Source organism: Emericellopsis atlantica (assembly GCF_019669845.1).
Source record: "Emericellopsis atlantica unplaced genomic scaffold F5Z01scaffold_26, whole genome shotgun sequence".
Taxonomy (NCBI): Eukaryota; Fungi; Ascomycota; class Sordariomycetes; order Hypocreales; family Bionectriaceae; genus Emericellopsis; species Emericellopsis atlantica.
The window spans coordinates 1-14011 of record NW_025764728.1 but is presented as its reverse complement, the minus strand read 5'-3'; the positions used below and the strand labels follow the sequence as shown (position 1 = coordinate 14011).

At 54.8% G+C, this 14011-nt stretch overlaps 8 protein-coding genes across 8 annotated transcripts; 4 read left to right on the top strand and 4 right to left on the bottom strand.

Moving 5' to 3' along the window:
* Positions 1-46: 46 nt before the first annotated feature.
* F5Z01DRAFT_267800 (uncharacterized protein) lies at positions 47-1054 on the bottom strand. Its single transcript, XM_046258647.1, has one exon. It carries the CDS (start codon positions 859-861, stop codon positions 94-96), a length of 768 nt encoding a protein of 255 aa, XP_046115424.1. The 5' UTR covers positions 862-1054; the 3' UTR covers positions 47-93.
* Positions 1055-1752: 698 nt separating this feature from the next.
* Positions 1753-2751, bottom strand: F5Z01DRAFT_676696 (alpha/beta hydrolase fold-domain-containing protein; the record flags this gene model as incomplete). Its single annotated transcript, XM_046265274.1, has 2 exons — positions 1753-2601; positions 2686-2751. 2 exons carry the CDS (start codon positions 2749-2751, stop codon positions 1753-1755), a joined length of 915 nt encoding a protein of 304 aa, XP_046115423.1.
* A 56-nt stretch (positions 2752-2807) lies between these two features.
* On the bottom strand, positions 2808-4368 carry F5Z01DRAFT_267860 (OPT oligopeptide transporter protein-domain-containing protein). Its single transcript, XM_046258651.1, has 2 exons — positions 3638-4368; positions 2808-3586 (listed from the first exon to the last, which is right to left on the bottom strand). The coding sequence occupies exons 1-2, from the start codon at positions 4182-4184 to the stop codon at positions 3171-3173; spliced, it is 963 nt and encodes a 320-aa protein (XP_046115422.1). The 5' UTR covers positions 4185-4368; the 3' UTR covers positions 2808-3170.
* Positions 4369-5152: 784 nt separating this feature from the next.
* F5Z01DRAFT_267858 (F-box domain-containing protein) lies at positions 5153-6675 on the top strand. The gene has a single exon (XM_046258650.1). The coding sequence runs from the start codon at positions 5475-5477 to the stop codon at positions 6567-6569; it is 1095 nt and encodes a 364-aa protein (XP_046115421.1). The 5' UTR covers positions 5153-5474; the 3' UTR covers positions 6570-6675.
* Positions 6676-7511: 836 nt separating this feature from the next.
* F5Z01DRAFT_662965 (alpha-galactosidase A) lies at positions 7512-8791 on the top strand. The gene has a single exon (XM_046263998.1). It carries the CDS (start codon positions 7810-7812, stop codon positions 8611-8613), a length of 804 nt encoding a protein of 267 aa, XP_046115420.1. The 5' UTR covers positions 7512-7809; the 3' UTR covers positions 8614-8791.
* On the top strand, positions 8704-9065 carry F5Z01DRAFT_267855 (uncharacterized protein). Its single transcript, XM_046258649.1, has one exon. It carries the CDS (start codon positions 8795-8797, stop codon positions 8996-8998), a length of 204 nt encoding a protein of 67 aa, XP_046115419.1. The 5' UTR covers positions 8704-8794; the 3' UTR covers positions 8999-9065.
* Positions 9066-11107: 2042 nt separating this feature from the next.
* F5Z01DRAFT_639104 (uncharacterized protein) lies at positions 11108-11713 on the bottom strand (the record flags this gene model as incomplete). Its single annotated transcript, XM_046262419.1, has 1 exon — positions 11108-11713. The coding sequence occupies one exon, from the start codon at positions 11711-11713 to the stop codon at positions 11108-11110; it is 606 nt and encodes a 201-aa protein (XP_046115418.1).
* Positions 11714-12768: 1055 nt separating this feature from the next.
* On the top strand, positions 12769-13912 carry F5Z01DRAFT_691843 (uncharacterized protein; the record flags this gene model as incomplete). Its single annotated transcript, XM_046266167.1, has 2 exons — positions 12769-12787; positions 13133-13912. Coding segments are annotated over 2 exons (799 nt in total), but the record flags the coding sequence as incomplete, so codon positions are not given.
* Between the last annotated feature and the right edge of the window lie 99 nt (positions 13913-14011).

Below are 14011 nucleotides of genomic sequence, written 5' to 3'. Positions count from 1 at the left end.
CGAGTTCTTTCTTGTTACATGTCTTTGCATTTTTGGGCTTTCGGTGTTATACGAAGATTCGATTTAGATACCACCTGGCGTCAATGGCACCACCTACCACGGGCTGGTGCTTCCGCGCGCCTCCATGAGACTGCCCATCTCCGCATCCCTTTCCCCTCGGACGATGCGCTCCATAGCCCTCGCACTGTCCATCGGGTCTCCTGCGCCATTCTGCTTCCTGTATTCGATATCCTCTGGGCCCGAGAGGTTGCTCACCACGAACCCGGGGCAGAGCACACAGACGCGTGCCCAGTCGCGAAAGTCCCACCGGAGTTGCATGGCGATCATGTTCAAGGCCGCCTTGCTGGCGCGGTAGGCGTGGTACGCGACGGTCGCCGCGGACGAGTCGTGGTCGGCGCGCTGGGCGACCGAGCCCAGCATGGAGGTGACGTTCAGGACCAAGGGGTCCCGGCCCTTTTTGAGCAGAGCCTCCATGGCACAGGTTAGGACGTACACGCTGGTGACGTTGGTGTTGAGGATGTGGTCGAAGTCCTCCCGGGAGGTGATCTTGCGCTCTTCGCTGAGACGGTTTTTCTCAGCGATGCCGGCGTTGTTGATGAGCACATCGAGTCTGCCATAGTCACGCTCCACAGTCTTCACGGCGGCGGCCACCGAGTCGTCTGACGTGACATCCAGCTGGAGGAGGCTGAGGGAGGCTGATGGCTGGTCGGCCTTGATGGCGTCCAAGGCAACCTGGCCTTTCTCGGCGGAGCGTGAGCCGAGGAGAACGTGGTTCTCTCCGGAGGAGGAGAGGAGCTTGGCTGCGCAGAACCCGATGCCCGAGTTGGCGCCCGTGATGAGGATGATGCGCTTCGCAGACATGGTGGATGGATGAGTGGATGAGTGATAGAGAATGAAGGGGCCCTTGAAGTGAGTCAGGGGATCAGTCTGATATAAATATCATCCACGGTGCTGGCTTTGTGCAGGCGAGCGATTTGTGTTCGCCTGGATGAGGCCTCTCACAACACGATTTATTTACACCATTTCCTCTTTTCACGTTTGTCTCCGGATTTAACGGCATGTCGTGTTTCCGGGCTGCTTCGTAGTGAGTTCAAAGCACTTGTATTTGGTACGATCGGAGATAGTGTCCACGCGGTGAACGCAATTCCGATACCCACAGTCCATGACCGCGACAATGTGACGAGTCGTCATCAATGACATCCGCCTCTTCGCATTGGTATTCATTCACTCCCCACATGCCCAGCTTTTACAGTACGTTCGTAGTAGGAACTTTCTCTGGAGGGCAAAAGGTCTCGTGTGTCCAATCATCAGATCCATTGAGCCGTGGTGAAGCTTCTCGGTTTGCTAGGACAGGCCTTGCTTGACAGCTACGTCCTCGAGGTAGAGAGCGATAGGTTTCGACCATACTTCCTGGAACAAACACGGACATATGATGATAACATGCCAATTGGTCAGACGGGACTCCCATTCTGTCCACCCCGGCTCCGAAGAGGGTAGTCGGGTCGACTAGTCCTCCCACGACAGCCTCATGAGTCATGGTAGACTAGCACCGCACTTTGCTGTGGCCAGCAAGTGCGTCGGTATGATAGTTGTGAACATTCCGTGGCATTTCAAGTCTTGATACTGAACCAAATATACAGCACTCTCTTCCTATACGGTCCGCAATTCATTCTAGCATGCAGTCTTGAGAAGCCCTGCCCATTGTACAGACATCTTCCCACTATTCTGTCCCCAAGTCCCATCCATTGACCATCACATCGCCTGCACAGCCCTCCGCCTGTTTTCCACCGCATTCCTCGTAATACCAATCTTGGGCCCGGCGATATCAAAGCCATGCGACACGCCCGCATACACATGTAGCTCGACCTCGACATCACGACGTGCCAACCGCGTCGCATACTCCATCGTCTCGTCCCGGAACGGATCCAGCGCGCCCACCTCGACATACGCACTAGGCAACCCCCTCAAATCCTCGGCGCGTCCGGGCGCCGCGTACGGAGAGACATCGTCTGCGCCGCGTCGCCCCTGGCCGAGATAGTGGTTCCAGAACTGGTCAAAGTCGTCGCGGAAGGTGATCTGTGACTGATCGCGGGCACTCTTGGGATCGAAAAACCTCTCACGCGCCCGGTCGTCGAGCATGGGGTAGATGAGCATCTGCTTGGCGAGGGGCGGGTCGAGCTGTCTGTCCCTGGCCATGAGTGTGACAGCGGCGGCAATGTTGCCGCCTGCGCTGTCGCCGACGACGCCGATGCGCGCGGGGTCAATGCTCAGCGAGGCAGCATTGTCCGAGAGCCACTGGGTTGCGGCGTAGCAGTCCTCGGGCTGTGTGGGATGGGGATGTTCCGGTGCGAGGCGATACTCGACGGCAAAGGTGCGGACGCCCATCTCGAGCGCAAAGTTGGCCATGGCGGGGCGGTAGACGGTGTCGACGGGACAGCTGATCATGCCGCCACCGTGGAAGAAGAGGAAGGCGGGTTGGGGGTCTCGCTCGACAAAGTGCACGTCGTCCTTGGCCAGCTTGAATTCGTGGATGGTGAGCGCGGCGCCGTCAAAGGACGTGATGGTGTGCCGCTTCTCGACGATGAGAGGGGAGACGGGGGCCTGTTGGTTGATGAAATTGCCGAGGATGCCACCGAAGCGAGCTCAGGACTGTTCGATTGTCTCGTTGTCTTGCTTCGCGGGGACGTTGAAGAGTCGAGGGTTGGCGCCCAGATGGGCGAGGAGCTCGGGGTCCATGCGGGTGCTGGTCATTGTTCGTTTGGGAAGAGGAGGTTCTTGAAGTCTGATGAGTACTGAATAGTGCATGTGGTTTCTGTGATGATGTTTCGTAGCCTCAGTGTTATCTTCCGACATATATATACACATTGGCCCTCGAGTATTTGGGCGGATTTGGCATCTCGCCCTTCATGGTCGCCGAGCCACCCCGAGATGTCAAAGCAGCAAGGGAAACTTGGGGAAGTGTGCTGCAGCCTGTATGCAGGTGTGCTTACGATAGCCACTATCGAACGGAGGCTTTACGCCAGATCAAGGTCTTGGTGTAAGATGATTCGCCCGTTTCATTCCACGCCTGACAAAAGCCCCCTTCGGCTTGAGGTTTGCGCGAGGGAGGGCTGGTTCGTGCAGAGTGTGTTATTAACCACCGAATCAATACGCAGGCTCAACCCAAGAGCTCACCACCCCCTCGGATAGTCCTCTGGGGCCAGCCCAAACCCGCCCTCTGGCACCTTGTACAGCGACGCATTGTTATTGTACAGCTGAAAGTCCACGCCCGCCCTCGGCTCATCGTTTCCCCACCAACTGAAGCTCACGCCCTTGCCGAACGTGGCCCAGCGCTGGTTGAAGAAGACGGGCATGCGCAGCACGAGGAGGCCGGTGAAGTTGCCGATGCTGGAGGCACCCGTGAAGATGATGGTGGCAAAAAGCTGCTCCTTGCTCGTCCAAGGACCCGGGTTGATCGTATACCGTGTGCCGCGGAAGCGGAAGCCCCAGTCGGGCAGGAGCCAGGCCATGCCACGGCCCATGGGGACGAGCAGCAGCTGGACGACGGAGCCTGGGATCGAGATCCCAGGCTGACGGGGGGAGAAGACTGTGCAGTGTAAACGATTTCCGTTCGAGTAGTGAAGCTCAAGGTACTCACATGTGTTGACCATGGTACACACGCAAACCCAAAAGTACCCCAGCACATAGGCTCGGAAGCTCTCGCACGCCTCGTTCGGGTCATCGTATGGCAGCGTCACGGCACGCACCTCCGCATAGGGTGACCAGTTACGATACAGGCCAGCTCGTTTGCAGACCTCGTACGACCACTCGCCCTGCTCCATCTCGCATGCTTCGTGGCCCTGGATGAGCTCGCGCACGCGAGCAAGCATCCTCTGGTCAATGGTGTAGTCGTCCCTCTGGGTTTCAAGGAGTTCCTCGAGGACCTTGACCGACTCGGTCTCGTTCAGCGTCAGGATGGCTTGGGCCATGCGATTAGGGTCACACCCGGCGGGGAATGTCTCGCCAGCATGCTGCCCCGTGTACTCGGCCTTGAGGCGCTCGTACCAGTCGACAGGTGGGAAGTCGCCCGAGGAAGTAGGCTTCTCAGCATATTCGATAAAGGTTCCGAGCTTGCCGGGCTTGCCACTGTCCGAGGACATGTCCTCGGCCAGCACTGGGTGGACGTGTTCGCCTTGGTTGGACATGATGATGCCGTGCGCGGTGATCAGACCGGAGGCACACAGCCTGCTATGGGAAGCGAGGACGTATATAGACGCTCGCAGTGGCGATCTACATGGCCTTGTCCAGGCGGACACTCCATCGACCAGGGTGTGAGGTGCCTTGCCTCGTGCGGGAAGCGCATATATCGAGGAAGGATATCGTCCAGGACACGGTGATCAACGTTACATTTGCCAGAATCCAGGGTGTGGTGGCCCTCCGATAGCGACAAGTCGCAGGTTGGCCACCTCGATATGATGGCCCAGAGAAAGGAGAATGATCGCGTCATACTTTGTCCTTATACCTCAAATACTCGACGAACGTATTGGATCAGAGAACGTCGGCGATTTATGATCTAAAAGATCAGGCTGATGAGTACTATTTTAGCATCCGTCTGTTTGCCATATATGCTGTCGTAAAAGTGGAAGAGCACGTTGTGGGACTTCTTGCCGGCCCAAGATTCGCCGAAGTACTTGGCCAAAGAAACCGATAGCATTGTCTTGCCACAGCCTGGATGGCCTGTCAGCCAAAGAAGTGCATTGCTGCTTTTCTCGAGCCATGACAGAAATGCGTTGTGGGTGCGGATCCAGTGGCAAGTTCCGGGGATTAGAGTCGGATGCTTGGATCTGTTCATATCTTCGTCTTCATGAGCAAAGGAGCTGAAGTGGAGTACCGTATCCTCTCGACAAAGTCGCTAGCGCTGGTTTGTCTTGGCTGACCACGATCCCTGCTATAAGTGGTGCCAATTGAGCAGAGTTGTTGCTCTGTGAGGCCTGAGCATTGCACAGGGCTGTGTCAGGTCTGCACCTTCGCATAGCTAAGGCTGTATGACACTAAACTACAAAAGGCTAGATCTTATACACCAGCGCTAGCGACTTTGTCGAGAGGATACGGTAGTCTCAGACAAGTTCGTTCAGCCTCACTAATAAGGGCTTCAGCCGAAGCGCCGAAGATATACCGCAACGCCCCATTCGCTGTGTTTACTGTACACACGACCAGCTGTCCCCAACTACACCCGCTATACATTTGGATCCCTCATAGACGTAGGTTCTAGTACTTTGCGACGGTCCCTGTTATGAACGGCTGAACTTGCCGTCGCGAATGTGGCTCATCACGTGGCTAAATGCAATAATCACGTGACAATTATTACGCGTTGGCACGTGATTTTCGTGTCCGGCGTTTTTCCTGCGGGTGGGCATAGAGAAGGTATTTGCGACTCGCAAGGACTGCACGCGTTTTATTCGCCCTTCTCAACTCCTCAAGAAACTGCGCCGACGATGTCGAATCCTTCCCTCGAGCCGGAAATACTCATTTCTCGCCTATCCCATCGTCCCCGCCACCTCCTCAGAGCCATGATCACGATCACCAGCCCGCCACAATCTCCAGATTCAACGCTGGCTGACCGTGTCTGGACCAATCGTGTCTCGTCACTTACCAGCCTCGATCGTCTTCCGCCGGAAATCATGTCAACTCTCCTTGATATGCTCGATATTCAGTCGATTTCACGTTTCGCAAGGGTTTCTTTCCGAGGCGACACGTTCGTTCAATCGCATCGTGCATATCGAGACCTGGTTGCGTTTGCTCCACAGGTGCTTTTGGCGTTGGGCAGGGTAGGCCTGATCGATCTTCATTCCGTCGCTGAACTCCACACCGCTTTGCGAACGGAACGGTGCGCAACTTGCATCGAATACGGCGCGTTTCTATTCCTTCCGACCTGCGAGAGATGCTGCTGGGAATGCCTCCGTTACAATCCGTCATTACGGATGCTTTTACCTAAGGAAGCAAAGAGATATTTTGGTCTCTCGGAGCGGCATCTTCAAAGGCTACGTACCTTTTACGTTATCCCTGGCAAATATGGCATATCCGCCAACCCTGCACCGGAACACTGCAGGCTTGTTAGCGTAAAGGCAGCGAGAGCTCTTGGACTTGTGGTACAAGGATCCGCGGAAAAACTAGCACACGCTATGGCGAGGAGATGCAAGTCCACAAGACTCCTTGTCAAGGGTCGGTACCTCCAGGGCGAGCCAGCGGTATCCCAAGGTCAGGACTTGCTGCTACTGCCAAGCCAGGGCAATATTCCGACTGATAACTTCTTTGGCGTGGCTTCCATTCTGTTCTCTTCACTCTCAAAGTCAGGCAGGGTCGAGGACGGTCTGTGGTGCCGAGGCTGCGAAGTTACCCTCCGCCAATACGACTCTCTGCGCTTACCTCGGGATGTGCTTGCGACTGTGGTGCCTCCGAACTGTGAGCCACAGCGGGTACTGCTCGGCTTGGAAAGGCGGGCCTGGTCGAAAGAGTCATTCTTAGATCACATCAAGCACTGCTACGGCGCACGGCAATTGGTTCCTGAATTGGCGACAGGAAATGATTGAAACTGGACAGTTTCAGTACGAAAAGCTAACTTAGACAGCAGCTCTAGGGACGATGGCGAAACTCAACATGAAACACTGACTGCATTCCGGCCAATAATTAACTCCAGATTGCTGCTGCGTTCTCACTGCCCACTCTGCCACATCAACATATCTAACCCACTCCCAGCCTCGTGCTGCTACTTGTCCGACTGACACCCAGCTCAGTTCCTAGCATGCCGACCCCGATATTCTGTTCTAGCCTTGTCTTCCTTTGGAAGGTGTTTGGGACAATAGTTGCGCGATACCTTGTCCTCTCTGTCCGTCCGCGAGCACTGCAAGTTAGATTGACTGTCGTACAATCGGTCGCACTGCACGAATTCTCCCTTCTGTCTGCGTCCACATTGGTACAGGTGATAATATTGAATGCACATGATCGAGGTCGACGAGGGGTTAATGAGTGGACGATTGTCGTGAACGGATCAAAGGTGGAGTGGTATGCTAGCGTAGCGAGGAAGAGGACGGCAGTTGAAATGATACGGCTCTAATCCTTGATCAAATATTAGGGCGATCAACTTCGCGGATGGATGTTGACTTTCATACCTAAGGAGACAATTTACCAGCCAAGCAGGCGTTAATGATAATCTAGTGGGACGACGAGATAACCTCGAGGGGACCTTTCCGAGTCTTTTATGTTTATCGTCACCCGCAACAAGAGGGACTTGCGCTGCGAATGTTCCATAGTGTTGGCCACCCTCAGGTGCTTTTACTGGCTGTATCGTCGGTCATGTTTCACGTAGTCCTAGTTCTGATACCAAGTTACCAACCGACCTGAATAGCGCCCAGCGAAGAGCTTGGCTCCTCGCCGGCGTGGCGGGGCTTGCACTGTCCAAGTTGCGTAGTGATTGGCCACCCTTAGGCGCCATTGCTAGTCGTATAGCCGGTTATGTTCCAAATAATAGTTTCTGATAGCAACCGACCTAATAGCGCTCACCGGGGACCTACTCGGCCGGCGGTTAAATCTTAAGCCCAAAATTTCTGGTATTAGGGCGACCTTGCCACCTTGGTGAGTTGCAGGTGATACCCGAGCACGGTGCTACTGTATGCCACGGGCTCGCCGCTCGAGTCCGGCGCCAGGTAAGCGCATATTTTTTCAGACATCCCACTCGGGCTGTATGCACCTCTCAACTGCAATACAAAATTGCATCTGGCAGAACCGCAACACAAAATTGCGACGGGCAGAGAGTAACTTGCCAGACCTATCATGACGATACTGCCGAAATCAGACATCGAAATTCTCTGTCAGTGCATAGACGATGAAAGTGGATACTATCGTCTCCGGGTGGGCCGAAGAGTCCACTATCTCACAATCTCCTCGGGCGTATTCGACGACGATACTATGTGTCGGCCCTATCTCCTCATTCCCAGGTTGCCAAACCTTCCCGACTCGCCGTGGACCACTATGACTATCTCGCGGGACGAGGATGGCTCCCTCACGTCAATCATCTCTACGGACCCACTGCCCGAGATCCAGACAACCTGGCATGAACTGCACGTCGATGTGTTGAGCTTGGAGAGAACGAGGCGTTTCCGCTCGGGAGTGCATGAGGTCCAATATGATGGCGCACCTGCCATCGCCAAGATCGCATGCTTTAAATGGGACATAGCTCGGATTGAGCGCGAGACGTGGGCGTACTCGATAATGGCACGTCATCATGGCCAACATCCCAACGAGTCTCCCATTGCACCTAAGTTCCTCGGCCATTTGACTGAGAACGGTAGAACCATGGGTTTCTTGCTGCAAAAGGTGCATGGAAGGTCGGCCTGTGTCGACGACTTGACCAACTGTGAGGCGCTACTTCGCAGACTGTATCGGCTGGGGCTGATTCATGGTGACGTGAATCGGCATAACTTCCTCGTTGACAGTGTTTCTGGAAGCGGCATGCGTCTGGTTGATTTTGAACATGCCGAGGAGTTCGACGAAAGGCTGGCTAGAGCAGAGTTGCTGTCCTTGCCGGCGGAGCTAGCCGAAGAAACTGGGCGGGGAGCGACCGTGGTACTGCAATGAGGCCCGGACGGGAAAGCATGTACTTAGTGGACGAAATAAATAAGATACTTGATAGCCAAGGGTATTGGAGACTGTGTAGGAAGCTCTCGAAAATGCCATAAATGACTTCCACAGCGTGTTGACCAAAGATCAACGCGGCAGATTATTTCGCCTCGGGGCCGTACGCGATCCAGAGACGGCCATGATATTCACGGCCCAACTGCAACAGGAACACCAACTCAGAAAAGGCCGTGGCGTCGCAGCCCGCCTGATTTCCGTCTTACAGTCTGTCCAGGCATTCTCGAGCATCGTCGACACCTTAGTTTCCTCTAAACCAGACATTGCAGCCTTAGTCTGGGGGAGCGTCAAGCTCGCGCTGCTCGTGAGGATTCGTGCTGGTCCTTGAGCTTTTCTGGGCTGACCCATTCCCACTAGACCGCGGTCAATTACACATCATACTTCGAAGCCCTCTCCGGTCTTTTCATGTTTTTTAGCAGTCACTGTCCGCGATTCGCCGAATATCAAGCACTCTACCCAGCCTCTACACGACTGCAAAAAGCGCTTTGCGACTTTCATGCTTCCATCGTTCTCTGCTGTAAGCAAGTGGTTGAAGTAATTCAAAGACCATGTGTGTAGACCGGCAAATAGCGTCAAGTTGTGGCAATGCAAGCTGATCCACGGCAGGGCACAAGCAATTAACAAACGCCTTTCTGCAATCGTTTGATACTGAATTCGAGCCATATGAAAGCGAAATCAGAAGGCTGGCTAAAGATGTCACGCGCGAGACTGACATTGATGTGTGGACCATGGTATACACTATACACGCAAATCCAAAAGTACCCCAGCACCTAGGCTCAGGAACTCTAGCACGCCTCGTTCGGGTCATCGTATGGCAGCGTCACGGCACGCAGCCTGCCATGGGAAGCGGCGAGGACGTATATAGATGATGAGGCGGTGGCCCTCCGATAGTGACAATTTGCAGGTTGGTCACCTCGATATAAAGGCTACGATCAACACTCCGGGCTAGCAAAGAGGCGATATAACCCAATGGTGTACCGGCTGCTAGATAGGGTCATAGGACGCGAGAGACGAGGCCTCCTCGACCCCCTTTTTTTCACGCGTCTGTGTCCATCGAGCACCCGCATCACTAGGAGACGGGCGTCCCTCCAGACGCTGCATTTGGGAGGATCTTTGGGCGCTCGCTTGGATAAGGATGAGCCGACAACCGGTATCAGGGACGGATATGCTGCAGCGCTGTGCGAAGTCAATTACCCTGCAAAGATATCCCGACCGCAAAAGTGCCGCCCCCAAGTGTCTGGCAATTGCCATTGGCGACTGACGGGTTATTGTGTACTGGATCAGGAGTTGAATGTTAGTTTTAGGTATTTTAGCTACATTAAGAGGACGCTGACGGGCGAGGTGCAAACTAACAGGTAAGGGAGCCGGTGCGCTCTCCGGCATAGGAGTGTTTGCGCCCTTTGTCAACGTGATATAAGAACTTCAAGAAGCCCCGTGCACTTCGCTATTCAGGGATAAAAAATTCCGCTGCTTGTCAACGTGTTATTCTGTCGCTTGAAGTTGGATTCTAGGTCACGCTCGAAAGCGAACTAGCCCGGAGCATTGAATAAAAGTCTCGGGGTTTAACTCGACTCGGAGGCGGACTCGACTGAGGGAACATTGCGGGGCCAACCCAACCCTTCTCAGGACCCACTGATCCTGACCACTCATATGTTGATTCATTCATCACTTCAAGCAACCCTATGATCAGCCGTAATACCTACCCTGCACCTGCAGATTAATCGTGGCCAAACCGAGTGGGAATACAATTGAGTTCGGTTCAAGAACACACAGCAGGAACCCAAGATATCGAAGCGCCAAAAGACCTAAAAAGGACACCCAAAAACTAACCCCCGATTAGACAACCGAGGCTATACTGGGTCTTTGTAAAAGCAAGCACCCATCTACACAGCGCCGTGACAAGACTACCGAAAGAACATGAAAGCAATAATATACGCAAACGAGAGGTCCCTTGATCATGACTTGGATATTCAAGAGGACTAGACAGCCGCTTGGGGCTGGCTCTCAATACAACGCGGCGCATCGGATGGTTGTGTGCGTGCCCTGGGGCAGGACGGTCGCTGGGCCATGCACCTTTTGAGGGCTCCGCATAGGCTCAGGGGAAAAGAGGTTGCAATCACAAATATCGCGGCCGTGCGCACAGGTGGACCTGTCGGACGCGCTTACATGTAGGTCGATCATCTCGCATGGTCTTCTTCTGACGGCCACAGGCTAGCACACACACTAAGAATGTTCATTCCTTGCATGTATTGACTAAATAAATCTGAGTAACGCAACTACGGAATCTGCCCTCCACTGCTCCATGGGTATGTTGAGATTCCAGCTCAGCAACTCGGTGGAAACTAAGTGCCCGGACTATCCATCTCGAGGGAAAACAAGGGGGGGAAATCCACAAGGCGAACCAGCAGGGCCAGTTTCCAACATGCCGGGAGCCTTTCTAAAACGCGGCCAGCATGGCAACAATGGCCAGTGCAGCATCTCGCACAAGTTGACCCGGGGCGGCGGCAAATAAGACATCAGAAGGTCTTGCCTCGTAGGTGTCGGTCTCGTCTTTGTGGTCCGCCGCACTCTCCAGATGCTTTGCAACGGCCGTCTCGACAGGCACATAAGGCGCCCCGTCAACAGGACATGTCATGGTGCGGGTGATCGGCTCGTCACCGCAGACGGTGCACGTCTCCTCCGCGACGGTGAAGCCCTCTGGGACACTAGGGCGGCTGGTGATGACGGGGGGCTTGGCCATGCCCGAACGAACTTCCGTGACGGTGTACATAACGTCGGTGAGGCCACTCGCGCAGAAGGCCGGGAAGCTGGTCGTGTACGTGGTCGTGTGGGCGCACGAGCTGCAGTCGCAGGCACCACATCTGGAGATGGGCATGCGGCATTCACGACCAGTCGGAGCGGGTCCCAAGCCCGGAGTCGGAAGCCCAGGAGCGTTCGGGAAGCATTCGGTGACTGTAGAGGTCGTGTAGGAAACAGCTTGTACTGGGGCCAGTAAAACTCCCCAGAGAGCAACGGCAGAAGTGCAGGATAGAACGCTCTTCATCTCGACGGAGGCTTGGGTGCTGGTAGGGACAGGTTGAAAATTCCAAAAAGTGAGCGTGGTGGAGGGCGATGGGGTGAATCAAACGAATGACTGAAAGTGAGAAACTGGGCGGTTGGATCTTTCCGGCTGCCCTTCCAAGCTAAGATGGAAAAGGGCCTGGATTATTATATATGAGAGAGCTGTTACCTAAACAAGGAGCTCTCTCCCAGCCTACCTACCAAGTAGATCCAAAGCAGGCGAATGGATCAAAACACGAACATTCCTTCAAGGTTTTTCCCCCCAAACAAACATTCCCATGCCCTTGATTCGAGTAAGGTGGGCGCGCCAAGATTCACTTCTTCTCCGCGCGGAGATACTTATGCCAGACGTCTGGCGCTTACTAGCATAGAATTCCAATGGGTCGCTTATTTCCTGTACCGGTGTCCTATGTGTCAGTATGGAACATGAATGCAGGCTGCATACTCGCGGAAGCAGGGGCAGGCATGCGTCGCGTGGCGAGTCTGATGACTCTGATCCCTCTCTCACTCATGCAGCCTCACGTCTTTTCGATTCTCCGTGCGGTTGAGTCTCCAGTCTCCACAGTGTTCCTTTACTCGCAGACCACTTCTCGGCTCTTCACAGACTACCAGCCCAAGTTCAGCCGGCATTCGTCGGCATGATGAAACTACGCTTTTCACGCTCATTGTTTCCTAGCTACGGTCATCGGTTCAGCAGGACTCTAGGGGCATTGGACGTTGATTCTGTTGCCAAGTTCAGAATCACCCGGCTTCCAGCCGCTGGACACACGTTAAAACAGTGGCTTGTTGTAATCCCTAGTACTGAGACAATTGGAAATCAAGGGCGTTCCGTGGCCAATTGCTTTGGCGATTGCGGCAGACGAGGTTAAGCGAGCAGCCATGTCTCAGTAGTCTAACTTGAAAATGTCGATCTGGTACTTGTGATCAGGCTCCCTTGTCCAGGACTCCAGTCATCAACACAACTTTAGGAACACTCGCGCTCCATCACTCACTTGGCGCTCCACTCCCGCCACCAGCATCGCCACAAAACCGCAGAAAATGTCCCTTGTTCGGGAATGTGCGTGACATTAAATACCAAGTTGAATTTCGACGCGGGGGAGACGGCTTCAGTCGCGTCAAGCTGAGAGTCCCCAATGCCACTGGCGGGAATGTTATTGAGCACGATCTGATTTTCGTTCATCGTGAGAATATAGTCATTTACTATAAAGGCGCCAACGGCTGGATGTTGGTTTGTAGTAGATCACCACCGAGATCAGTCAATCACCTCCTCCCAGCCCTTCCCACGGTACATTAGGCAGTTCCCCAGATTGCCCATCCTTCAAGATGAGGTTCCTACCGTCCGTTTTCGCCGTCATAACGACCTAGCAAATCGTATCTGCGGAGACCCTTGACAAGTATCTAGTCGGGTATAACGTCGACCCCTCCGAGATCTGTTACACGTACATCACCGTCGTCCCCGATACCACTCCATGCACCTCCTATGTCACCACCACTATCCCGAACCCGGACATCACTGCCCCTGCCACGTTCACTGCGATTCCACCGAGCGGTACAACCCCAGGCACCGTTGTGGTTGAAACACCTGCCGTTGGTACTGTAACCCTCACGACGACAGGGCCCCCGGGAATCACTGGCACTGTCACGCAGACGATTCCGGCCAGCGGCACTGTTCCCGGAACGGTCATCATAGAGACTCCCCCAAGTCCTCAAGATCCTGGCACCATTACGATTACTACCGGCAATCCGACTATTACAGCGCCCACGACAGAGACGATTCCCGCTACTGGAACCGAGCCCGGAACTGTGATCGTCCAAACGCCTTTGACCAATCCTCCCGGCACAGTCACTATCACGACTGGCAACCCGACTATCACGGCGCCTGTTACTGTTACTACACCTGCTAGCGGCACAGTTCCTGGTACCGTTGTCATCCAGACGCCTTTGACCAATCCTCCCGGCACAGTCACTATCACGACTGGCAACCCGACCATCACGGCGCCCGTTACTGTTACTACACCTGCTAGCGGCACAGTGCCTGGCACCGTCGTCATCCAGACGCCGGAGCTTCGCATAGTCACCATTACGACTGGTAACCCGACCATCACGGGGCCCGTTACGTCGACCGTGCCTGCCAGTGGTACAGTTCCCGGTACCGTCATCGTCGAGACGCCTGACCCGACTAGTTCTGGGGGGGGGGGGGGGGGGGGGGGGGGGGGGGGGGGGGGGGGGGGGGGGGGGGGGGGGGGGGGGGGGGGGGGGGGGGGGGGGGGGGGGGGGGGGG

Excerpts from the sequence above, each read along its gene's own strand:
- F5Z01DRAFT_267800 (XM_046258647.1), bottom strand. The coding sequence starts at position 861 with ATGTCTGCGAAGCGCATCATCCTCATCACGGGCGCCAACTCGGGCATC.
- F5Z01DRAFT_267860 (XM_046258651.1), bottom strand. The coding sequence starts at position 4,184 with ATGTCCAACCAAGGCGAACACGTCCACCCAGTGCTGGCCGAGGACATG. Across the intron at positions 3,587-3,637 it reads GTGTACCATGGTCAACACAT|TCTTCTCCCCCCGTCAGCCT; the intron begins GTGAGTACCTTG and ends TACACTGCACAG.
- F5Z01DRAFT_662965 (XM_046263998.1), top strand. The coding sequence starts at position 7,810 with ATGACGATACTGCCGAAATCAGACATCGAAATTCTCTGTCAGTGCATA.
- F5Z01DRAFT_267855 (XM_046258649.1), top strand. The coding sequence starts at position 8,795 with ATGATATTCACGGCCCAACTGCAACAGGAACACCAACTCAGAAAAGGC.
- F5Z01DRAFT_267858 (XM_046258650.1), top strand. The coding sequence starts at position 5,475 with ATGTCGAATCCTTCCCTCGAGCCGGAAATACTCATTTCTCGCCTATCC.